Source organism: Monodon monoceros, unplaced genomic scaffold (assembly GCF_005190385.1).
Source record: "Monodon monoceros isolate NGI ecotype Baffin Bay Population unplaced genomic scaffold, NGI_Narwhal_1 Super_Scaffold_2, whole genome shotgun sequence".
NCBI classification, from domain to species: Eukaryota; Metazoa; Chordata; class Mammalia; order Artiodactyla; family Monodontidae; genus Monodon; species Monodon monoceros.
The window spans coordinates 45,260,645-45,288,342 of NW_021703776.1; the positions used below are offsets into that span (position 1 = coordinate 45,260,645).

Consider the following 27,698-nt stretch of genomic DNA (forward strand, 5'->3'; position numbering starts at 1 on the left):
ACATACTAATCAAACTAACAAAAATTAAATTCAAAGAAAAAATATTAAAAGCAGGAAGGAAAAAGCAACAAGTAACATACAGGGAATCCCCATAAGGTTATCAGCTGATTTTTTCAGCAGAAATTCTGCAGGCCAGAAGGCAGTGGCAGGATATATTTAAAGTGATGAAAGGGAAAAACCTACAACCAAGATTACTCTACCCAGAAAGGACATCATTCAGATTCGATGGAGAAATCAAAAGCTTTACCGACAGGCAAAAGCTAAGAGAATTCAGTACCACCAAACCAGCTTTACAACAAATGCTAAAGGAACTTCTCTAGGTGGGAAACAAGAGAAGAAAAAGACCCAGAAAAACAAACCCAAAACAATTAACAACATACATATCAATAATTACCTTGAATGTAAATGGATTAAATGCTCCAACCAAAAGACACAGAGTGGCTGAATGGATACAAAAATAAGACCCATATATATGCTTGTCTACAAGAGACCACTTCAGACCTAGGGACACATACAGACTGAAAGTGAGCAGATGGAAAAAGATGTACCATGCAAACAGAAATCACAAGAAAGCTGGAGTAACAATACTCATATCAGATAAAATAACTTTAAAATAAAGACTTACAAGAGATAAGGAAGGACACTACATAATGATCAAGGAATCAATCCAAGAAGAAGATATAACCATTACAAATATTTACACAACCAACACAGGAGCATCTCAATACATAAGGCAACAGCTGCCAGCCATAAAAGGGGAAATCGACAGTAACACAATAATAGTGGGGGACTTTAACACACCATTTACACCAATGGACAGATCATCCAGACAGAAAATAAATAAGGAAACACAAGCTTTAAATGACACAGTAGACAAGATCGATTTAATTGATATCTATAGGACATTCCACCCGAAAGCAGCAGAATACACTTACTTCTCTAGGGCACACAGAACATTCTCCAGGATAAATCACATCTTGAGTCACAAAACAAGCCTTGGTAAATTTAAGAAAACTGAAATCACATCAAGCATAATTTCCGACCACAATGCTATGAGATTAGAAATCAATTACAGGAAAAAAACTATTAAAAACACAAACACGTGGAGGCTAAACAATGAGCTACTAAATAACCAAGAGATCACTGAAGAAATCAAAGAGGAAATCAAAAAACACCTAGAAACAAATGACAGTGAAAACACAATGACCCAAAACCTACGGGACACAACAAAACAGTTCTCAGAGGGAACTTTATAGCAATTCAATCTCACCTCAAGAAACAAGAAAAATCTCAAATAAACAACCTAAGCTTACACCTAAAGCAAACTAGAGAAAGAATAACAAAGAAAACCCAAAGTTAGCAGAAGGAAAGAAATCATAAAGATCAGAGCAGAAACAAATGAAATAGAAATGAAGAAAACAATAGCAGAGATCAATAAAACTAAAAGTTGGTTCTTTGAGAAGAGAAAGAAAATTAATAAACCTGTAGCCAGACTCATCAAGGAAAAAAGGGAGAGGATTCAAATCAATAAAATTAAAAATGAAAAAGAAGTTACAACACACACTGCATTAATACAAACCATCATAATAGACTACTACAAGTAACTCTGTGCAAATAAAATGAACAACCACAAAAAAATGGACAAATTCTTAGAAAGGTACAACTTTTCAAGACTGAACCAGGAAGAATTAGAAAATATAAACAGACCAATCACAAGTAATGAAATTGAACTGTAATCTAAACTCCTCCAGCAAATAACAGTACAGGACCAGATGGCTTCACAGGCGAATTCTATCAAACATTTAGAGAATAGTTAACATCTATCCTTCTCAAACTCTTCCAAATAACTGCAGAGGGAAAAACACTGCCAAACTCATTCTATGAGGCGACCATCACCCTGATACCAAAACCAAAGATATCATCGAAAAAGAAAGTTACAAACCAACATCACTGATGAACACAGACACAAAAATCCTCAACAAATTTCTAGCAAACAGAATCCAACAACACATTAAAAGGATCATACACCATGATCAAGTGGGATTTATCCCAGGGATACAAGGATTCTTCAATATGTGCAAATCAATCAATGTGATACACGATATTAACAAACTGAAAGAATAAAAACCACACGATCATCTCAATAGATGGAGAAAAAGCTTTTGACAAAATTCAACACCTATTTATGATAAAAAATGGGTTTCTCCAGAAAGTGGGCATAGAGGGAACCTACCTCAACACAATAAAGGCCATATACGACAAACCCACAGCAAACATAGTTCTCAATGGTGAAAAACTGAAAGCATTTCCTCTAAGATTAGGAACAAGACAAGGAGGTCCACTCTCACCACTATTATTCAATATAGTTTTGGAAGTCCTAGACATGGCAATCAGAGAAGAAAAATAAATAAAAAGAATACAAATTGGAAAAGAAGCACTAAGACAGTCACTGTTTGCGGATGACATGATACTATACATAGAGAATTCTAAAGATGTCACCAGAAAACTACTAGAGCTAATCAATGACTTGGGTAAACCTGCAACATACAAAATTAATGCACAGAAATCTCTTGCATTCCTATACACTAACAATGAAAGATCAAAAAGAGAAATTAAGGAAACAATCCCATTCATCACTGCAACAAAAAGAATAAAATACCTACAAGTAAACCTATCTAAGGAGGCAAAAGACCTGTAACTCAGAAAACTATAAGATACTGATGAAAGAAATCAAAGATGACACAGACAAATGGAGAGATATACCATGTTCTTGGAATGGAAGAATCAATATTGTGAAAATGACTATACTATCCAAAGCAATCTACAGATTCAATGCAATCCCCATCAAATTACCAATGGCATTTTTTACAGAACTACAACAAAAAATCTTAAAATTTGTATGGAGACACAAAAGACCCCGAATAGACAGAGCAATCTTGAGGGGAAAAAAACGTAGCTGGAGAAATCAGACTCCCTGACTTCAGACTATACTACAAAGCTACAGTAATCAAGACAATATGGTACTGGCACAAAAACAGAAATACAGATCTATGGAACAGGATAGAAAGCCCAGAGATACACCCACACACCTATGGTCAACTAATCTATGACAAAGGAGACAAGGATATACAATGGAGAAAAGACAGCCTCTTCAATAAGTGGTGCTGGGAAAACTGGACAGCTACATGTAAAAGATGAAATTAGAACACTCCCTAACACCACACACAAAAATAAACTCAAAATGGATTAAAGACCTAAATATAAGACCGAACACTATAAAACTCTTAGAGGAAAACATAGGAAGAACACTCTTTGACATAAATCAAAATCTGACATACAGATGGCCAAGAGACACATGAAAAGCTGCTCAACATCACTAATTATTAGAGAAATGCAAATCAAAACTACAATGAGATATCACCTCACACTGGTCAGAATGGGCATCATTAAAAAAATCTACAGGGGCTTCCCTGGTGGCGCAGTGGTTGAGAATCTGCCTGCTAATGCAGGGGACATGGGTTCGAGCCCTGGTCTGGGGGGATCCCACATGCCACGGAGCAGCTGGGCCCATGAGCCACAACTGCTGAGCCTGTGCGTCTGGAGCCTCTGCTCCACAGCAAGAGAGGCCGCTGTAGTGAGAGGCCCATGCACCGCGATGAAGAGTGGTCCCTGCTTGCCACAACTAGAGAGACCCCTCGCACAGAAACGAAGACGCAACACAGCAAAAATAAATAAATTAGTTAATAAACTCCTACCTCCAACATCTTCTTTAAAAAAAAATCTACAAACGATAAGCTGGAGAGGGCATGGAGAAAAGGGAACCCTCTTGCACTGTTGGTGGGAATGTAAATTGATACAGCCACTATGGAGAACAGTATGGACGTTCATTAAAAAACTAAAAATAGAACTGTCATATGACCCAGCAATCCCACTACTGGGCATATACCCTGAGAAAACCATAATTTAAAAAGACACATGTACCCCAACGTTCACTGCACCACTATTTCCAAGAGCCAGGACCTGGAAACAACCTAAATGTCCAAAAACAGATGACCGGATAAAGATGTGGTACATATATACAATGAAATATTACTCAACCATAAAAAGGATGAAATTGGGTCATTTGTAGAGATGTGGATGGACATAGAGTCTGTCATACAGAGTGAAGTAAGTCAGAAAGAAAAAAACAAATATTGTATATTAACACATATATGTTGAATCTAGAAAAATGGTACAGATGAACCTATATGTAGGGTAGGACTAGAGACGCAGACGTAGAAAACGGACATGTGGACACAGCAGGAGAAGGGGAAGGTGGGACGAATTGGGAGATTAGGATTGACATATATACACTACCATGTGTAAAAGAGATAGCTAGTGGGAACCTGCTGTATAGCACAGGGAGCTCAGTGTGGTGCTCTGTGATGACCTAGATGGGTGGGATAGGGTGTGGGGTGGGAGGGAGGTCCAAGAGGGAGAAGATATATGTATATATATAGCTGATTCACTGCGTTGTACAGCAGAAACTTACACACATTGTAAAGCAACTATGCTCCAATAAAAAAAAAGTTTAAAAAAAAAAAGACCCCACACTTCCACTGCAGGGGGCACAGGCTAGATCCCTGGGTGGGGAACCAAGATCCCACATGCCGTGCGCCACGGCCAAAAAAAATATATATATATAGATCAAAAAAAGCTACTATAAATGGAGATAAAAAGACAGTACCTGTTAAAATATTGTGGCTTAAATATTTATACAATTCCAATACAAAATATATTGATTTGAAAATATCCTCCACCGAGCAGAATTTGCCCGGAGCTCCTTTGATATCTCAACATTTATAGAAAGTTTTCTCAATTAAAGAAGTCAACAATTCAAATGCATTAGCCATAAATTGTAACTTTGATAAAGCTTGTTGCAAGCAATTGTAAGAAAACAATTTAAATAACAAAACCATATTGCAAAACCTATATTCTTCAGAAAAAATGACACATTACAGACAACAACATCTAAAAAAAAAAGTACTTTAATATATCCCAAGAGTAATTATTCTATTTATCTTCTTTTTGTAATGGTCATATAATCATTATAAAGGCCATGTTTTTGGCCTTAAACAGATATATATAATTCTCACATTTTAAAAACTTATTTTTGAGAACAGTTTTCATAAAGAACTATTTTATAGCTATATCAATATAATAAACCAAATTTATAAGTCAGTAAATATACATTTCAGATGTGTATGTGTTTTATGATTTTATTTTAGTACTTCTAAACTTCCAAATGTCCTAGTTTTAACAAATTATACAATCAAATTCAGACATAAGATAAAACTGCACATTGAAAAAGACCAGATCAACTATACTTCAATAAAAAATTTTAAAAAGCTTAATGAACATCAATATGTAAAAACAGGAGGAACGGGGAAGATGGCAGAACAGTAGGACGCAGAGATCACCTTCCTCCCCACAGATACATTAGAAATACATCTACACGTGGAACTGCTCCTACAGAACAACTGCTCAATGCTGGCAGAAGACCTCAGACTTCCCAAAAGGCAAGAAACTCCCCACGTACCTGGGTAGGGCAAAAGAAAAAAGAAAAAACAAAGACAAAAGAATAGGAAGAGGACCTGCACAAATGGGAGGGAGCTGTGAAGGAGGAAAGTTTCCACACACTAGGAAGCCCCTTCGTGGGCAGAGACTGCGGGTGGCGGAGGGGTGGGAGAAGCTTTGGAGCCGCGGAGGAGAGCGCAGCAACAGGGGTGTGGAGGGCAAAGCAGAGAGATTACCGCACAGAGAATCGGTGCCGACCAGCACTCACCAGCCCGAGAGGCTTGTCTTCTCACCCGCCGGGGCTCGGGTTTCGGTTGGATCCCAAGGAGAGGACTGGGGTTGGCGGCATGAACACAGCCTGAAAGGGTTAGTGCACCACGGCTAGCCGGGGGCGGGGAGTCCGGGTAAAAGTCCAGAGCTGCCGAAGAGGCAAGAGACTTTTTCTTCCCTCTTTCTTTCCTGGTGCGCGAGGAGAGGGTAGATTAAGAGCGCTGCTTAAAGGAGCTCCAGAGACGGGCGCGAGCCGCAGCTAAAAGCGTGGACCCCAGAGCCAGGCATGAGACGCTAAGGCTGCTTCTGCAGCCACCAAGAAGCCTGTGTGCGAGCACAGGTCACTATCCACACCTCCCCTCCCGGGAGCCTGTGCAGCCTGCCACTGCCAAGGTCCCGTGATCCAGGGACAACTTCCCCTGGAAAACGCACGGCACGCCTCAGGCTGGTGCAACGTCACGCCGGCCTCTGCCGCCGCAGGCTCGCCCCGCATCCTCAACCATCCCTCCCCCCGGCCTGAGTGAGCCACAGTCCCCGAATCAGCTGCTCCTTTAACCCCGTCCTGTCTGAGCGAAGAACAGACACGCTCCGGCGACCTACATGCAGAGGCGGGGCCAAATGCAAAGCTCAGCCCCGGGAGCTGTGCGAACGAAGAAGAGAAAGGGAAATCTCTCCCAGCAGCCTCAGAAGCAGCGGATTAAAGCTCCACAATCAACTTGATGTACCCTGCATCTGTGGAATACCTGAATAGACAACGAATCATCCCAAATTGAGGAGGTGAACTTTGAGAGCAAGATTTATTATTTTTTCCTCTTTTCCTCTTTTTGTGAGTGTGTATGTGTATGCTTCTCTGTGAGATTTTGTCTGTATAGCTTTGCTTTCACTATTTGTCCTAGGGTTCTGTCCGTCCGTTTTTTTTAATTAAAAAAATCTTTTTTCTTAATATTTTTTATTTTAATAACTTTATTTTTTATCTTTATTTGATTTTATTGTCCTCTTTCTTTCTTCCTTCCTTCTCCTTTCTTTTTTTCCCTTTTTTTCTTTCTCTTTCTTTCCTTCTTTCTTTCTTTCTTCCTTCTTTCCTTTCTTTCCCAGCTCCACGTAATATCAAACGGCAAAAATCTCCCAGAGATCTCCATCTCAATGCCAACACCCAGCTTCACTCAACGACCAGCAAGCTACAGTGCTAGACACCTTATGCCAAACAACTAGCAAGACAGGAACACAGCCCCATCCATTAGCAGAGAGGCTGCCTAAAATCATAATAAGGCCACAGACACCCCAAAACACACCACCAGACGTGGACCTGCCCACCAGAAAGACAAGATCCAAACTCATCCACCAGAACACAGGCACCAGTCCCCTCCACCAGGAAGCCTACACAACCCACTGAACCAACCTTAGCCACTGGGGACAGACATCAGAAACAACGGGAACTACGAACCTGCAGCCTGCAACAAGAGACCCCAAACACAGTAAGATAAGCAAAATGAGAAGACAGAAAAACACACACAGCAGATGAAGGAGCAAGATAAAAACCCACCAGACCTAAAAAATGAAGAGGAAATAGGCAGTCTACCTGAAAAAGAATTCAGAATAATGATAGTAAAGATGATCCAAAATCTTGGAAATAGAGAAAATGCAAGAAACATTTAACAAGGACCTAGAAGAACTAAAGAGGAAACAAGCAAGGACGAACAATACAATAAATGAAATTAAAAATACTCCAGAAGGGATCAATAGCAGAATAACTGAGGCAGAAGAACGGATAAGTGACCTGGAAGATAAAATAGTGGAAATAACTACTGCAGAGCAGAATAAAGAAAAAAGAATGAAAAGAACTGAGGACAGTCTCAGAGACCTCTCGGACAACATTAAACGCACCAACATTCGAATTATAGGTCCCAGAAGAAGAAGAGAAAAAGAAAGGGACTGAGAAAATATTTGAAGAGAATATAGTTGAAAACTTCCCTGATATGGGAAAGGAAATAATTAATCAAGTCCAGGAAGCACAGAGAGATACCATACAGGATAAACCCGAGGAAAAACACGTCAAGACGCATATTAATCAAACTATCAAAAATTAAATACAAAGAAAACATATTAAAAGCAGCAAAAAAACAACAAATAAGACACAAGGGAATTCCCATAAGGTTAACAGCTGATCTTTCAGCAGAAACGCTTCAAGCCAGAAGAGACAGGCAGGACACATTTAAAGTGATGAAGGAGAAAACCTACAACCAAGATTACTCTACCCAGCAAGGATCTCATTCAGATTTGATGGAGAAATTAAAACCTTTACAGACAAGAAAAACCTGAGAGAGTTCAGCACCACCAAACCAGATTTACAACAAATGCTAAAGGAACTTCTCTAGGCAAGAAACACAAGAGAAGGAAAAGACCTACAATAACAAACCCAAAACAATTAAGAAAATGGGAATAGGAACATACATATCAATAATTACCTTAAATGTAAATGGATTAAATGCTCCCACCCAAAGACACAGACTGGCTGAATGGACACAAAAACAAGACCCATATACATGCTGTCTACAAGAGACCCACTTCAGACCTAGGGACACATACAGACTGAAAGTGAGGATGGAAAAAGATATTCCAAGCAAATGGAAATCAAAAGAAAGCTGGAGTAGCAATTCTCATATCAGACAAAATAGACTTTAAAATAAAGACTATTAGAAGAGACAAAGAAGGACACTACATAATGATCAAGGGATCGATCCAAGAAGAAGATATCACAATTGTAAATATTTATGCACCCAACATAGGAGCACCTCAATACATACAGCAAATGCTAACAGTCATAAAAGGGGAAATCAACAGTAACACAATCATACTAGGGGACTATAACACCCCACTTTCACCAATGGATAGATCATCCATAATGAAAATAAATAAGGAAACACAAGCTTTAAATGATATATTAAACAAGATGTGCTTAATTGATATTTATAGGACATTCCATCCAAAAACAACAGAATACACATTTTTCTCAAGTGCTCATGGAGCATTCTCCAGGATAGATCATATCTTGGGTCACAAATCAAGCCTTGGTAAATTTAAGAAAATTGAAATTGTATCAAGTATCTTTTCCGACCACAACGCTATGAGACTAAATATCAATTACAGGAAAAGATCTGTAAAAAATACAAACACATGGAGGCTAAACAATATACTACTTAATAACGAAGTGATCACTGAAGAAATCAAGAGGAAATCAAAAAATACCTAGAAACAAATGACAATGGAGACATGACAACCCAAAACCTATGGGATGCAGCAAAAGCAGTTTTAAGAGGGAAGTTTATAGCAATACAATCCTACCTTAAGAAACAGGAAACATCTTGAATAAACAACCTAACCTTGCACCTAGAGCAATTAGAGAAAGAAGAACAAAAAAACCCCAAAGTTAGCAGAAGGAAACAAATCATAAAGATCACATCAGAAATAAATGAAAAAGAAATGAAGGAAACAATAGCAAAGGTCAATAAAACTAAAAGGTGATTCTTTGAGAAGATAAACAAAATTGATAAACCATTAGCCAGACACATCAAGAAAAAAAGGGAGAAGACGCAAATCAATAGACTTAGAGGGCTTCCCTGGTGGCGCAGTGGTTGAGGGTCCGCCTGCCTTTGCAGGGGACACGGGTTCGTGCCCCGGTCCAGGAGGATCCCACATGCCACGGAGCACCTGGGCCCGTGGGCCATGGCCGCTGGGCCTGCGTGTCCAGAGCCTGTGCTCCGCAACGGGAGAGGCCGCAGCAGTGAGAGGCCTGCGTACCGCAAAAAAAAAAAGAGAATTAGAAACGAAAAAGGAGAAGTAACAACTGACTGCAGAAATACAAAAGATCATGAGAGAGTAGTACAAGCAACTCTATGCCAATAAAATGGACAACCTGGAAGAAATGGAAAAATGCTTAGAAATGCACAACCTGCCAAAACTGAATCAGGAAGAAATAGAAAATATGAAGAGACCAATCACAAGCACTGAAATTGAAACTGTGATTAAAAATCTTCCAACAGGGCTTCCCTGGTGGCGTAGTGGTTGAGAGTCTGCCTGACAATGCAGGGGATATGGATTCATGCCCCGGTCCAGGAAGACCCCACATGCTGTGGAGTGGCTAGGCCCATAAGCCATGGACGCTGAGCCTGCATGTCCAGAGCCTGTTGCTCCGTGACGGGAGAGGCCACAACAGTGAGAGGCCCGCGTACAGCAAAAAAAAAAAAAAAAAGAAACTACAATGAGATATCATCTCACACCAGACAGAATGGCCATCATCAAAAAATCTAGAAACAATAAATGCTGGAGAGGGTGTGGAGAAAAGGGAACACTTTTGCACTGCTGGTGGGAACGCGAATTGATACAGCCTCTATGGAGAACAGTATGGAGAGCCCTTAAAAAACCAAAAATAGAACTACCATATAACCCAGCAATCCCACTACTGGGCATATACCGTGAGAAAACCATAATTCAAAAAGAGTCATGTACCAAAATTTTCATTGCAGCTCTATTTACAACAGCCAGGACATGGAAGCAACCTAAGTGTCCATCATCGGATGAATGGATAAAGAAGATGTGGCACATATATACAATGGAATATTACTCAACCATAAAAAGAAACGAAATTGAGTTATTTGTAGTGAGGTGGATAGACCTAGAGTCTGTCATACGGAGTGAAGTAAGTCAGAAAGAGAAAGACAAATACCGTATGCTAACACATATATATGGAATCCAAGAAAAATAAATGTCATGAAGAACCTAGGGGTAAGACGCAAATAAAGACACAGACCTACTAGAGAATGGACTTGAGGATATGAGGAGGGGGAAGGGTAAGCTGTGACAAAGTGAGAGAGTGGCATGGACATATATACACTACCAAACGTAAACTAGATAGCTAATGGGAAGCAGCTGCATAGCACAGGGAGATCAGCTCGGTGCTTTGTGACCACCTAGAGGGGCGGGATACGGAGGGTGGGAGGGAGGGAGACGCAAGAGGGAAGAGATATGGGAACATATGTGTATGTATAACTGATTCACTTTGTTATAAAGCAGAAACTAACACACCACTGTAAAGCAATTATTCTCCAATAAAGATGTTAAAAAAAATATGTAAAAATAAAATAGCTTCTTGATACACATCATTTAAAAAAAAACCAGAATGTTACTAACCAATACAAAAATTGCCATGTTATTCCCCCCTCTCTTTTTTAACTAGATCATCTATCACCTAGTGTTCAAAAAACAAACAAACAAAATACCTTGGTCTATTTACATTTTCACAAAATTTCCATATATTTATTTTGATGTTTTTCAGGTCATTGTTCTTCTAATTCATGCTTTCAGAAGTAATCTACCATAACTATGTAAAAGCTGCATACTCTCTAAAATTTTATGCAAAGTATACTGCTTTATAAGAACCACAAACATCAACTGAAACACAATAATGTATTTGGTAGCTATCTGCCTTGTAAGATTGTGAACTCCAGCAAATGAAGATTACATCTGGTGAATTTTTTTTTTTTTTTTAACACTATCAATTATCATTGTTGAGGGCACTATGTGAAGCATGGCAAATATTTAACAAACATATACAGAATGAATGAATCTCTCTTTTTTTTTTTTTTGCCACACTGTGCAGCATGATATTAGTTCCCCATCCAGGGATTGAACCCTAACCCCCTACATTGGGAGTGTGGAGTCTTAACCACTGGACCGCCAGGGAAGGCCCCAGAATGAATGAATTTCTTAAATTAATACAGGGAAGATTTCAGAGAAGACCTGACAGTGATAGAGAAGGGAGGCAAAAAACAAAACAGTCAAGAGAGCATAAAAAAAAAAAAAAAAACAAAACAAAAAAAGAGAGCACGAGGTGTATTCACACAAAAGAATGTATGTTGAATCAATTCCTTAATTTCTAACCTAAAGTTGAATAAAAGTCCACATATTTGGTTTCACACATTTATCTATAAATAGTAAATAACTGAACTCAATCTCCGCTAAACTGGCTTACTAAGAAAAAAGACATTTACCAAAACAAGTATTTAAAACACTATTCAGGGGAGACCCATGAAACCTTCAAAAATGAATTTAAATTATATAAAAGAAATCAGGAAAAAAAATTATTCATTTTAACATTAGTGAAAACATTTACAATGTTCAAAATACCAATAACTATCTCTATCAGACAATACAAGTGTGAAAATTACTAGTAGAAATGTGAAAAGACACTATTTCAGATAAAACTGAAATACAAAGTTTTCTGAATTTCATTCAATAACGTGTTTCCAGATATCTTCTGCCATCATGTGGAAATTTTTGAAATTACACTTACACAAAAAATTCCTGTATCTGACTGGAGTATTCCAGTCAATACTAGAAGGAATGAATGAATCTGGTTGTAAACAAGGTAAATATTCTCAGAAGAATTTAGTGAAAATGACCATGCAAAGTTGCTCCTAGTTTCTCTCTTCTTCCGGAGAGAAGATGGTGTTCATTTTAGCTTAAGGAAACTGCCTGACAGACACCCAACTTCTTTTTCTGTTTCCAAGATTCTTAGCAATTATGCCTGTCCTACGACTCTCCCAGTTCATGATCTTAAATTTCCTAAATACTCTTTAATTATCTCTCTCCATTCTTAGGCACTTAAAACACTATATTAAATGGAAAAAGAAAAATATATATATATACATATATAAAACTGAACCAGGACATCCCTGGTGGTGCAGTGGTTAAGAATCCGCCTGCCAATTCAGGGGACACGGGTTAAAGCCCTGGTCCGGGAAGATCCCACATGCCGCAGAGCAGCTAAGCCCGTGCGCCACAACTAAGCCTGTGCTCTAGAGCCCACGAGCCACAACTACTGAGCCCGTGTGCCACAACTACTGAAGCCCACACGCCTAGAGCCTGTGCACTGCAACAAGAAAAGCCACCACAATGAGAAGCCCACGCACTGCAACGAAGAGTAGCCCCCACTTGCCGCAACTAGAGAAAGCCCGCGTGAAGCAACCAAGACCCAACGCAGCCAAAAATAAATTAATTAAAAAAAAAAAACCTGAACCAGCTATTCATGCATTCATATGCCTACTGACTTGACAGCATATCTAGATAAAAACATGGATTAAAGTGCTTGGAATAAGCCTAGTACACTATGAAATACAACACTGAATTCTCATTTATTTATGAAATACAATTTAAGATTCCCATAATCAGGCTAAAAGCCTTTGCTTAAACTATTAATCTTTATAAACTATAATTCACATATTTGGTTAACTTTTTATCCAACATGTTTGGTCTTCATCTGAAAAATCACACATTTTTCTTTTGAAGGAAAAAAACAAGATTTACTGAGCATCTATCATAAGCAAAATACTGTCCTAGGAGCTTTAAGGTACACAAAGATACATAAAACATAGTTTTCGTCCTCAAGGAATTTACCCTCTACTAGCATCAAAAAGGATGTACACAAATAATTATAATACACTGTAGAAAGCATGAAGAAAACAAAAATACAAAATAATGTTTTAGAAAATTAGAAGACAGAGTTTTGCTTTTTACTGAGAGAATTAATCAAGAAACAGTTGATAGCAAAGGATTGGAGCTGTTATGAAAGACATTTTAGGATTTGGCTATACAGAAAAAGACAGGAAAACATTTAGGGCAAATGAATAGTGAGGCCACGACAACTTAAGGCCACATTCTCTGTTGAGTATGACTGGAACTTAGGAAACTTGACAAAGAATATTGAGATGTAAGGTAGGAAAAACATATTCAAGTCAGATTTTGCATAGTTTTTAACTTGGGTTCAAGAGAGGTCAATCGGAAAACAGTGATGGCTTTTTACGAGGGCAATAATATGATCAAAGTTGTGTTTTATAAGCTGACATTTAAAAGGGACTAAAGGCAAGATTATTTATGAAATTACTACAAACATCCAGAGGCAAAGAGAATGGAGACAACAGGTCAGAGTTCTGATATGGTAAAAGGAATCAACCAGATTTGGCAACTAACTGGATATGGAAGATAGGAAAGAAGGAAGAATTAAGAATAATGAAATTACAAAATTTGTTTTCAGTACCTTCAAAACTCCTTCCTATCAAATCTCCTTCCTACCACACGCTACAGCTAAAATAGTTAACACTTATTGAGAACTTACCATGTACAAGGCAACAATTGTGCATATATTATCTTATTTAATCCTTAACCTTTGAAGTAAGTACTGTTGGTATTCCCATTTCACTGATGAGGAAACTGAGGCTTAGAGTGGTTAATCAAATTATCCGTTCACACAGTAAGTAGCTGGATGTTAATCAATGTCATTGTTAATCATTAAAGTGTTAGCTGCCAATAATTTAAAATGGAATCTCTCATAGGGTAATTATATTTTAAAAAGAAACTCAAAGATAAAAAGATCTTCAAAATCCAACAGAACAGAGGAATAAGGAACTGCAAGTGACAGGGTAGATATACTGGTTAGAGAACTGCCTAACAATCATAAATTGAATGGCTAAGGGAAAGAGAAGTTTCCTCCTGTAATCACACCACTCTTTGTTTGCCCTGCTGCCAGAAGACCAACATTCTCAACTACTACTCTTTAGAGTACAATGAATTTTCTTCTATCTTATACAGACATGTACCACACTTATGAACTCCTTACGGATACTGACCATTAAGCTCTGTATCCCCTGAAAAATAGTAGGCAATGAATGAATCAGTGAACAAATAAACTCAGTTGGGCTCCTCCTGTCTAGTCCTCCCAGCCTCACACAATTCAAGACCTACATTTGGAACAATTTCTCCATGTCCCACCTTGAACTTGTTGCTGAAACCTCTCCTCCTGATTCTTTGCTTTCTTTCCAGTTTTTGTCCTTAATAATGTCGTCTAGATTATCCCTGACACTCAACTTGTTAAGGCCATGAACAAACAAATGGCTGGCCTTATTTATATTAGAAGACGCGTCTCTACTAGATCCCAGGACATTTCCAAGGGTTCTCTAACCCACTGACTTCTTCCTCAGTTATCGAGGAAAGACTTTACTTTCCATGGAATCAAACAGTACCCATGTTAAATCATGAGGGCTTCTCCTTTGACTGACTATCCAACAGGTTGTGCGGCTGGTCTAAGAGATGGGGCCAAGTTCCCAATGCTCTAGACTTTAATTTGTATATACTTTCCCAAAGAAACAGTATAACAAAGAGTAGTAAGGCTCCCAGACAGCCCTGCAGAAAAAGTCTATTTAAGCACAGTACAATTAAAATACTACACAATGGCCATTACATTTTTATTTTTCATCATAAATATACCACATTTATGCTATACTGTGGACTAAATAGCTGTTTATGGTTAATACTGGTTAGCAAGATTTCAGTATCCAAACTAAAAGAAGGATGAGTTATCTATCATCCTAGTATCAGAGGAGTAAACTGCTGGGTATCCCCCAACTACAGTTAAGTAGAAAGCTAACAAACATAATTAGAAGCAACATATACATCTACCTCTGTAAGTACAGACTAAGATAAAGCAAAATTTTGAAAGACAAAAATCATTAAGATTTGAGATTCCAGTTATGCTCTTAAGAAAAGATAAAACTACTAAATAACTTTTTAAACTTTATATAACTTCACACTAGCTCTATTACTATCTAAGAAAATATACTTTAAAAATATACTACAGTTCAATCTTAACATATGAACTTCTTGCCACCCATTAAAGGTGTAGAGCATATTTTGATAGCAAAATGCTATATAAAATATGCTTTAGTTGAAAAGAATAGAACTAAAATAATCTGGTATGTCTTACTTATCAAAAGTGCCAAATCTGAATTTGTTCTTCACAAACAGAAATTAAATTTTTTTCTTTTTAGACACATGCATCGACATTTGTAGACAAACCCTATTTAAAACAAATTTCATGTATGCAAATGCAGGTTTACACAAAGAAGGAAATTATGGGCCGATTATTCATTTTACAAAAGGATTAACAAAAGAATTTCTTTAAATAGTTAATCTGCCAGTATACTTAAAATACAGTTAAAATTTTTTAAAATCAACTTATAAACAACTTTTCAGAAATGCACTCATAGCATAAAAGTAGTTACAAAAGTATCAAGCTTCCAAAACGTTATTATTACAATCTTTGTCCCAATCGCTTGACTAACCTAGCAGGTGACACAAAAAGATTAAATACAATAGCTGAAAATGGCACAGAAAAACAAATTTTATATAGTTCTTAACTATATACATGTATGTCTATCATAATCATTAATACTGGTTTCTTGTTAACTGTTTCTTTACTGCGTGCAGTAAAATTGCACGCAGAGGCTAGCAAACAATGAATCAATATGGCTGAAGGTGACCTAAGAAACCACAGACCAAAAGGTCTTCTCTGCCTTCATTGTGCAGGCAAGCCAGAGGTACAAAAGAAGAAAAATCCAAGAGACCCCATCAGCGTTGCAGCTTGTTTTTGATTTTTCCTTTGCAGTTTTCTAAGAAGTGCTCTGAGATATAGAAGACAATGTCTGGGAAAAGGAAATCCAAATCTGATGATCCAGAAATGGAGCATTTTGGAACAACTAAGAGAAGCAGGAAGGATCCTAATGCTCCTGAGTAGCCACTACTGGGAGTGTTCTGTTCAGAGTTCCACGCTGAGATCAAATCCACAGACCCTGGCACCTCCACTGAAGACCAAACAGATATGGAGTAATCTGAGAGCAAAAAAAGCAGCCTTACAATAATAAGGTAGTGAGGCTGAAGGAGAAATAGGAAAAAGGTTTAGCCAACTCAGGAAAATCTGACGGTGCAAAGGAGACAGATGTTGCCTTAAAAACGGAAGATGAAGAGGATGACAGGAGGAAGAAGGGGGTTGAGAAAGAGGAGGATAGAGAAATAAACTTGAGTATCTAACTCCACATGAATTCCAGAGTAGGGAAAAATACAACAAACTTCTTTGAGATGGCTCTGCCCTCATTAGATTTATTTACAAAATTCGAATATAATCATATTGCAGTTTCTAGAAGTGTACTAGAAATGTTAAGTAATTTACATGAAGTAGCCAAGGTCGTTATTAGTACCCTGAAACTGTATCAAAGTTGTATATATTTCCAAATATTTTAAAATAAGACGTTTTTCTCACTCTGTGCATCTTGCTTAGCCTAGTAAAGGCATTTAAATATGTTCATGGTGTTTTTTAAGTGGTGTTAACTATGGTTATTGGCTAGAAATCCTGCATTATCAACTGTACGTATTTATACCTTATAGAATGAATAAGTAGGCAGCCAGGCTGGGAAGTGTGAGGCAGTGAACAAGCTACCTTTTGGAGGGGTTAGAGCTTTGGGTCTGTGCTGTGAGGCTAGACCCATTGATGCTGCATGCTGATGTTATTATAGTTGTTTGTTTGTTTATAAATTTATTTATTTTGGCTGCATTGGGTCTTCGTTGCTGTGTGTGGGCTTTCTTTTTAGTTGCAGCGATCCGGGGCTACTCTTCATTGTGGTGTTCTGGCCTCTCATTAAGGTGGCTTCTCTTGTTGCGGAGCATGGGCTCTAGGTGCGTGGGCTTCAGCAGTTGTGGCACATGGGCTCAGCAGTTGTGGCTCACGGGCTCTAGAGCACAGACTCAGTAGTTGTGGCACACGGGCTTAGCTGCTCCACGGCATGTGGGATCTTCCCCAGACCGGGGCTCGAACCCACGTCCCCTGCGTTGGCACCACTGCACCACCAGGGAAGCCCTATAGTTGTTTTTATATATACGTATTTGCCATGCCATCAGCTGCCATTCTTAGTGTGGAAAGGGGAAAGTTCCTATGAGAAGTGTGTGATTTTTTTTTATTCAATGGGATAGTTTTAAACAAACTAGACAACTTCATCTGCAGCAAAGTGAAGAGTCACTACAGCAAAGTCCAGAAAGCTTTGCTACTTAAACATACAATATACAACATTCTGCTATTTTTTTGTTTACAATGATGAAATGTTTTTTGAAAAAAAATAGGCCATGTTTAAAATCTATTCAAATAAAGCATAAATATTTTAGTGTTTGAAAGCTTAGAAGTCAAAATTCAATTTATTTTAGAAATGCTCCAAGTTTACTAATTTAGGATTAGGGAAGACCAAAAACTTCTAAATAAGATAAATATGATCCTCCCTTGGGAACTGAGCTAAAAAAATCAACACACAATGGGAAACATCTGAATTCTCTCAGGCCCAGAAGACCAATTAGGTAGCTTAATCTATCAACACACTGATAATAATAATAATGTTTTGGCAGGAAAAAAATGTGCTTAAAATAAAAATAAAGTATCAAGAGGGGGCAAACTTTCTAATGTGTGTTCAGCACTGTCCAGGAAAAAAGGGCAGTGAAGCATGAGGACCCACAATGTTTTCTACTGTAAACTAAACGGATGTTTTCTACTACAAGGCCTGATGAAAAATCTCTCATGCCTACCCAGTTCCCATTATTTTAATTCTGTGTTTACCAGGTAACCTTCTAAACATTAATTCAGTTTCCTAGAAAGCTTAATAGAGGTCCACAATCCCTTACTTGCAATTCTGAAGTCAAAGAAGTTTCAAAAAACAAAAGCTGTTTCAGAACTCATCCGGTAGCAAATCGGACCTAAATGGATTATGTGAAGCGTTTATTTACTCTGCTTAATATGAACAGTCAAATGCTTTACTGCAGAAATATTAATGTACTTGATTACAGGGTACCACTCCAGATCCCACAGGGGTGTGTCTTAAAATTCAATCATACTCCTTCTTACCTTTCTAAAATCTAAAAAATTCTAAATTCTGAGACAACTCTGAAAGAAGTGTCCCTGGATCTAAATATGAATATTCTGACTCCTGGAAAAGGAGAGCCCTCTTTATCAGCCCCCACTCCCCAACCCATAGAAATCAGCATTCTAGCTTATACTTCAGTATTACATAAATTTAGTTAGTGTGAATCTGAAGTCAATATTCGATCATCTCTGAGTATGCTGATAAAGTCCAATTCCAAAGGTACAAGATCAATTCCCAGAACTTACAATGACAATCTTGGGTGGCACAAATGTACCTAGAATCTCCTTCCTAAGCCTACTGGTTTCCAAGCCACCTTCCATCCTCTCTCTGTCTCACTTGCCAGAAGACAAACCAACAGTTAACCAATTTCCTCTGCCAGTCCTAATACACTGTCAGCCTTCATGCAACCTTCTACAATGCTTAGAAAAAGGTAAAAAATTAAAATAGATTTCTAACAGTTATTAAGTAGCAACTTAATTTTCATTAAGTTATTGGAGAATTATGACTATTTAAGTATGATCTCTAAGAAATTAACATGAGAAGATTCTTCACGTTGCTTAAAAAGACTTAAAACTATACCAGATAGATGGCCCTGATAACACTTTTCTGATCTCAGTTTAGAGCCCTAAAGATTCTAAATTCTAAATATGTCTTCTAGTGGTTAAGGAAAAAACAGTAACTAGATAAAGTTTAATTTTTAATCTATACATGTTTATTCTTTCCCAGCAATGCTTTGTAGTTTTCAGTGTAGAGGTCTGAACATCCTTTGTCTGAATTTTCCCTAAGCATTTCATATTTTTTGATGGTAAGTGATATTTAAAAAGTTTAATTTCCAAGTTTTCACTGCTAGTATATAAAAGTACAGTTCGTTTTTATATACTGACCATGTATCATACAACCTTGCTAAACTGGCTTATTAAATTCCAGAAGTTTTTTAGTAGATTACATCAAATTGTCTACATAATCATATCTCCTGTGAATAAAGGCAGTTTTATTTCTTTCTTTTCAATCTGGATGCCTTTTATCTCTTCTCTTATTTCAGTGGCCATTTACAATACTGAATAAAAAAGTCTACACATTTACATTGTTTTAATTTTACAAAACTCAGCAAGAAATAATTAAGATATATAGCTGACATTATTTATTAAACATGAAGAAGTCTAAGTTTAACCTACAAAATTTAAAGGGCAAAATTAGGAACTATATTTATAAGGTGCTAGTTGACTCAATGTATGTATTTTCCTATGCTTTGTGACACAAGATTGGTAACAAAAATGCTGAGCATATCCAACTGCATCGTTTAAAATCACATTTATTGGCTTTCTTATAATTACGAAAGTAGCACATGATCTGGAATTCTGAGGTACAAGGAAGAAAATTATAATCATCCTTAATCCCAGCACCCAAAGATAAACACTGTTTATTTTTAATTGTATCATGAGCAGTTTTCTATACCATTAATTCTTCTGAAACACCATTACTAAGAGCTGCATACTAACCCATCCATCATATGGCTATGTTATAATTTCATTCTTCTGCCATCACTGGACATCTATACTGATTTAAATTTTTCACTATTACCATATACATTCAACACAGCAGTTAAATTCATATATAAATCAGAGAATGACCTCTTATTAGAGTCCCTTTTGCCCATTCCTGTATTAAAGCTGTTAAGTGTTTTCCCAGTCCAAGCTAAGTTCTTTTTATACTAATGCTATCAATCATCTATCACATTAATCCCAAATACATTCCATTTGCCTTTTATTTTAACTAATTTTTAATTCAGGAATTATTAACTTTATGTTAATGGTAAGTATTACAAAGAGAAATAAAATGTACTGTATTTTTATTGTCCGTGGTATTACTATGGTAACACACAACCCTAAAACTAAAAAGATTAAAGAGAGAAATCAGTGGTGCCAATGAAAAGTGTAAAGTGGGTTAAGCTGTTTGATATAGTTTTAACTCATCTCCTAATATAATCATATCTTAGAGGTAAAAGAGAACTTTTTGGTCCATCTGTAATTTCAAGGGTAAAATATTACTTCCCCTACTAAGACAACTGAAGCCAAAAATCACACAGGAAATATATGTGCCTGACTAGCACAACAGTTTAACAGTTACATTAAAGCAACTTCTATTCTGTCATTAATGAAAAAAATCTTTGAGAAAGAAATGTGTCGCAATTAGCACCTTGGGATAATAAACATACAAATAAATCATTACCTAAACATTTCCTAATTATGCTAGAGGTGTATTAGGTAGAAACATGATTTTAAAAAAATCTTCCCTGTCCCTTAGGAAAAATACCAAAAATGGAAAACAAACCAAATATACAAATAAACTGTAATAAGCAAAAAAGCAAAATTCAAAGAAAAAATATATAATCATTTTACATTAAACAAAAATTGAATAGTCTTTTGGAAACATTAATTTCCAAAATCTTAACTGATTTTCATGAGGTGAGAGCACAAGATTTTCATCGTACCTAGTTGTGTGGCACCAAACAAGTCATTTTACTTCTACAGGCCTTAGTTTCTTCATCTCTAAAATGAAAACACTGAGAATCCCCAGTTTGAGACGGCAGATTGGAGAAATCACAGAAGCTTATTTCTTCTCCCTTCCAAAACTCCACTGAACTAATAGAAAAACTTTTAAAGGAGCGATCCATAATGACTAAGAAAGGAGCCATTAGAAGCCAAGAGATTTCAATAAGGTTCTCAAAATGGAAAGCAGGTGGAGAAGTTTAACTAATAAAACAGCCTCAGTAGAAGCAGCCACAGCTTAGGAAACAAAACAGAGAATAACAGCTGAAGATAAAGCCAAACTGCCAGAACCAACTGAACACAAACACCAGGGAGGTAAAGAAAATGAGGAGCAAGAAGCAAATCCAAAGGAGATTTACTGAAACTCTGTGATCCTAAAAGTAATTTTCTAATCAACAAGCCTACCTATATGCAGAGTTCTCAGTTTCTTATTGCTTTACTTGTAAATTTGGACAGATAATCAAATTCACAAGATACTTGAAACCTGAAAGACACCAAAATAAAATGAAAAATGTCCCCAGAACAGATAAATTAAGGAATAGAAAAGAATATATTGCTCTTTATTATAAGCCCTCTCACACTAATTTTTTTAGCCACATACATACATTAATTTGGTTTTTCAAAAAAGCTTAAGAGCATTAACCTAAAAAACAAGTTTACTGAAGCAATGTGAAGCCCCTTTCAATCAATTCTAATACTCCCTATGTAAAATTTCAGACATCCGTTCTTATTAAGCAACCGTAAAATAATTTATCTCACAAAATAATAGGTAAACCAGTAAAATCAATATTATGCATATATATATAATCCTTTTATTAAATTCTGTGGAAAAACTTACTTCAAATTCTGAAGTCTGTGTGGTATATAGACATACACACACCCCTACACACACACAGATCTGTTTTAGAACCATAACTACTAGCATATTAATACTATCATTCTATTACCATTATTTTAAATCTATAAATTCCAATAACTTTAAAATCACTTAAATAAAAGGACATACCTCTATGTTCCAGTAATATAGTATAAAGTCAATAATATTTGCAATGTTGATCAAACTATGATTTTTAAAAACATCTTAAGTTACTTTATAACACAAGCACTGTTATAACACAACTGACACCAATAAAAGTTAAGTATTTCTAAACAAAAAATATGGTAAAAGCTTCCAAATACTTCAGAAATGAAAAAAAGAAAAAAAAGAAACATTTTATGTTCTAAGGATATACTGTTTCAAATCCTCACCTTCACCACTTTTTCAACCATTAGTTAAGGACCACAGTATGGCTAAAATTTTTTAAATGGTAAAGCTTAATGTGGAAAACACACGTGTGTGACATATCACCATTCAATAAACCATCACCACCCAATAAACCATCACAAAAACACCACACTAACATGTGGAATAAACAGTACAACTAAGAGGTTCCCAGATGACTCCCTCATACTTGGTAGATGATCCCCCACACATACAATCCATCTATTGAACAGAGAGGTAATTCATTCCTTTTCTCCCACAAACTAAAATACAAAGTTCAAATCAGGATGTTCAAAACCAACAAAATGAGGTCCTCAAATTAGGTAAGACAGACGTACAATTATAAAAACTGCAAAATACCCATCCAACCCTAATTATATTAAGTTAAGGAAACTCTAAATATAGATGACATGCAATGTAATCATACATTTTTTTAATCTGATGATCCACTTCAAACTCATAAGATATCCCACATGAGTTACAAATGCACAGTTACATGAAAATTGAAGCATTTCCTCCTCTCTAAAATGAATACAACAAAATAAAACAAAAAAGCAAATATTATGATAAAGACTATCATACAAATCTAAAGACTTAAACATAATCAGGAAGGGAAAAAGTATGTTCCTTTGCAGAAGTAGCTTAGGAACAACTGAGTACAGAAAAAGAAAAGAATAGAACAGTTCCAGCACTACACTACTACCTTCATTCTCTTTAACTCCTAAATGTTAGTGGTCTATCTTTGACCACTATCTATCTAGCTTCCCCCGTTATACCCAGCCTGGGCACTTTAATTCACACCTTTGGACCATCAATTACAAATAATGAATTCCAAATCTCTATCTCCAGCCACAATCTGTCTCCTGAGTATCAGAGTAAATATATCTCAAAACATCTCCACTTGACTGCCCCACCAGAATTTTTAACACAAAAATGTACCATACTGAACTCATCCCCCACCTCCTCCTCCTATATACTTATTCTGGTTATTGGTATCGTATTCCAAAACTTGAGAGTTATCCATTCTATGGCCTCCCCTCTAATTAATCCTGTATCAGTCACCAAGTCAAATCCCATTCTACCTTAAAAAGGGTAACGCAAAAACCCACTCTCCATCCTCAACATCTCTGTCTTGGTTCAGGCACATACATATTTGGGATTACTACATCTCTCCTAACAGTTCTCCCTACCTTCAATCTGCCTCATTCTTCAATCATTCCTTTCTATTGCTGTTAAAGTGATCTTTCTAGAATATAATTTGAATCATTTTCACCACTGCTTAAAATCTTTCAATGATTCAAAATAAAGACCTAAAATCCTTAACAGAATATCCTGTCTCTTGTCACCTCTTCAGCTTTACCTCTTATCTCCCATGTAATACACTAAATTCTAAACACATCACTGCAAATCCTGGAAAAAGTCATACTGTTTCTTACCTCAATAACTCTGCATAGGTTATTCCCTCTTTCTAGAGAGTCTTTTTCTTGACAAGGTAACTCTGACCTGCTCAAACCTCAGCTCAGACATTACATGTGGCCTCAGCTTCCTCCATTCCCTCCTTGCCCCTATAGCACTTGAGAGACACCCTTTCATACTATAATCGTCTATTATACTCTAAACTTGTACACCATAAAAGTAAAATACATATATTATTCATTGTGTGTCCTACAATGCCTAGCACTTTGCCTGGCAATAAGTGATCAATAACTATTTAAAGAATGTTTAAGCATTTTGCTTTTTCCAGAAACTTCCACTATAAACCTCCCCCAAGAGACACAGAACAAAGCAGCTACTTAAGGAAAACAATGGAAACCAGGCAAGAAAGCAACAAACATAAATAAATGGGGCAAAAAAAATGAAAAATTAAACACACGGAGTCTTTTCAAAGTGGCTCCTAAGGAGCTGTGTTTCGTCTCACATTCTAACACGAAGGTCTTTTACTTGCTATTTAATTTTCAACGTTTATTCTAATTTCCCAGAAAATAGTGGTAAGAAGTTCTTCTCTCCACAACTGGGTCGGCACAGAAAGAAAAATGGAAAGCATTACCTAAAACAGCTATTCTTCAAAACTGAGCATAGTCAGAACTTTAAAAGTGCCATAATAAGTAAGACCCCCTGATCTACCCTGCCCCAATTCCACTTTTTTTTTTTTTGCGGTACGCGGGCCTCTCACTGTTGTGGCCTCTCCGGTTGTGGAGCACAGGCTCCGGACGCGCAGGCTCAGTGGCCATGGCTCACGGGCCCAGCTGCTCTGCGGCATGTGGGATCTTCCCGGACCGGGGCACGAACCCATGTCCCCTGCCTCAGCAGGCGGACTCTCAACCACTGCGCCACCAGGGAAGCCCCCCAATTCCACTTTTAACAGTTGTCCCCTAAAAGGCTTGGGAATAAGATTACAAGGGGTATTTTACTAACCAGTTATCAAACATCTCTCCCTGAACTTAACATTTTTTCTCTATGGTAAGGAATTATACAAATTCACTATTTACTCTGTAAATATGCATTTACATTTTTATCCTTAAGATAAAATGAAATACTTTCCTCTTACCTTCCCCCAAAGGTCCTTGAACAGAAATTTCCCCCGATGAATTTGCTCTAATATTTGCCAGTTTTCTGTGATCAGAAGGGAATAGATGAAAGGGAGTAGGGAACTCTCCTCCCAATACTGAGTCCTCTCATATTCCTGACCCTTCCCTTCTCTTCTCCATTGGTATCCATACCCAACTTTGCCTTTTAAAGTAAAGCAAATTCAAGTTCATAAGCAATTTTAGAAGTGTGTGAAAGAATCTTAGAGACCAAATGCCACATAGCACTAGGAGAGTTTTTTGGTTTTTTTGTGGGTTTGTTTTTTTTTTTTAAGCTGAACTCCTGACACCAAGTCTCCTCAGTTGATCAACACATTTTTTTTAAAAACCAGTTTTTTAAAAATGTCTCTTTCCTCTAGCCTATTACCAATTTATTCTGGGTTCCTACTCTTTCCCTAAAAAGCTTCCTGTCCTGCCACAAACTGACTTGGCTTAAAAGATGTCACTTACATTTACATACACTAATTTAGAGGTGCATATTGTAAATACTGTTATGGTTTTACAGATAAGAAAATAAGACTAGGAAAAGTGACCTGACATTTAATAAATGCCGGTACCTGAATTTGAATCCAGTTCTTCTGGCTTCAAGACCAAGTTACCATATTAAAAGAGAGCAGTCTGCAGCAGTCTGCATTTTAAGATTCAACTTCCCTGGCTCTAGGCAGCCTCACTACATCTAATACACATAATTTTTAGGCAAGTTCTAAATTTCACCGTTGTCCTAAATGTCCCTCTTGCAAGCGTACATGAGTCTACAATAAAAAATTCTGCAATTCAGTGAAAAAGTTCGGTGTTCACCCTAATGTTCACCCTGTGTTCACCCTTTATGATTTTTTTTAAAAAAACAGACTTCAGTAATCTCTATAGACATCAACTTTTGAGGCTGAAGAATTGCTTACCTCAGTTCTTAAACCAACACTGCTTCATGCTTTCAAATACCTGTCGCTCTAATTGCCAATTTCATTCATTTCTTTATATTTGCAAATAACTAGGGGCAGTGCTGTATGTCTCCCAACCCCACGAAACACTCTAAATGAAACACTCCGAGTATCATTTGACTTCACTCAAAAAAGGGAGGGAAAAATCAAAGGGTTAATCCCTAATGCATGTGTCTGATTAAGATTTAGTGCAATGATGCAGAGCGATTCAACAGAATGACGTGACTTGAAACTACGAAGAAACCAACTTTCACCTGACCTACCTCTGACCAGTATTTTTGCCCACCGCTTGTAATTACCCCCAGTCTTATCCGATTTCTGTTATCAGTCAACTGAGAATATTAAGACCCAACAAAGAGCACTGGGATTTTAAAAATAGTAATTATAGAAACAAGCCTTTAAAACTCTGAAAACTAGTAACGAGAAAAACATTAATTTATCAATAGGCGCTTGCTACGTGCAAGGCACTGGAGGAGACAAAAAAGCTGCCAAACGGTAAGCTCTTTAAGCACTTGACGGTGACTTATTCAGTTTTGTAACCTCCATCCTCACCCCTCCAGCGCCTGGCAAAACTTGAACTGAACTGGACACGCTGTTGTAACGGGATGTGCTCCAGCGAGGAACCTGTGGGATAAACAGACCAGCTTGGGACGTAACTTTGGGAAGTACTGTTTGAACGGCTTTACGCTGTTTAATTCAAACGTAACAGGCTGCCGCTGTGTTCGAGCTCGTGAGGCCCGGGGAAACCAGCCGGGTCAGGCGGCCTCTCCCAGAGACAAACCGGGACACCGCTGAGGGACCTCAAAGATCTGGGGCGAAGAAAAGGGGGCAGTTACTTGCCTCCCATTCCTGCAAGAATCGCTCGGCCTCGTCAGAACCAACGGTCTTATGTCTCCTAAATTCGTCCTTCACGTACTGGTCACCAAGGGCTTTGAGGTCTGGGGGCAGAACCCGGTGCAGCAGCAAAATGCGCCGATACAAGGCCCGGACACGCGAGACGTGCCGAACAGGCATAACTCCAAGCGTGGACCACAGGCCGCGCCTGCGCAGAGAGACCGCGCGCGCCTGCCTCTCCTTACAAGCTAAGTAACGCAAATACAAGCGGAAGAGGGCGCGCGACTTGCATCCGGTTGGGTCCGGCCTAATATCAGGACCTTCCGGAAACGCGAGGGGCAGCGGCGGGCAGAAATGGGCCGGTCCTTCTCTGAAAGGGGCGTAGCTTTCGTGGAGCGCCAGCGCAGCGACTACCTAGGGGCTGCGTCTGGGGCGGAGCGGTCGTCCACCAGGAGTCTGGCTTTGCTGCTTGTTACCACTCCGTTACACCCCATCATCTTTTCCATTCATCTTACCCCTTTTCCTCCTGATAAAGGCTTAAGAAAGGCTTCGTCAAAATCAGACTCCTCCAGGAAGCCTTCCATGGTTGGCTAAAGACACTTCAGATGTCTTTGCAGTGTTCCTGCGTTCTGCGAGAGGGATCGGAATGGGATTAATCGCTTCATTCACGAGCCCACCCACCCACGTACCTTGCACAGGGCTGTACTCCTAATTTGTACCCTGAAGGCGTGGCCTGTTTCATGTAACTCAAGTGAGACCTGAGCCAGCAGGTTTCAATCCTTAGCTCGTGTCAAGTTGGCTTTAGAAGAATAATTAGAGAACATTTTAAATGTATTGTGTCCAAGGCCAAGATCCAGGAGATTCTGATTAAATAGTCTGAGATGAAAACGTAGAATCAGAACGTTCACAAATCTTCA

The 27,698-nt window shown here is 37.8% G+C and overlaps 1 protein-coding gene across 1 annotated transcript in view; it reads right to left on the reverse strand.

The window, feature by feature from the left end:
- Positions 1-26,990, reverse strand: part of SDHAF3 (succinate dehydrogenase complex assembly factor 3) — an 81,602-nt gene extending 54,612 nt beyond the window's left edge. Inside the window, exon 1 of the mRNA XM_029234433.1 lies at positions 26,788-26,990. Within this exon, the coding sequence (XP_029090266.1) occupies positions 26,788-26,961 (174 nt within the window). The 5' untranslated portion in view covers positions 26,962-26,990. The remainder of the gene's footprint in view (positions 1-26,787) is intronic.
- Positions 26,991-27,698: the final 708 nt, after the last annotated feature.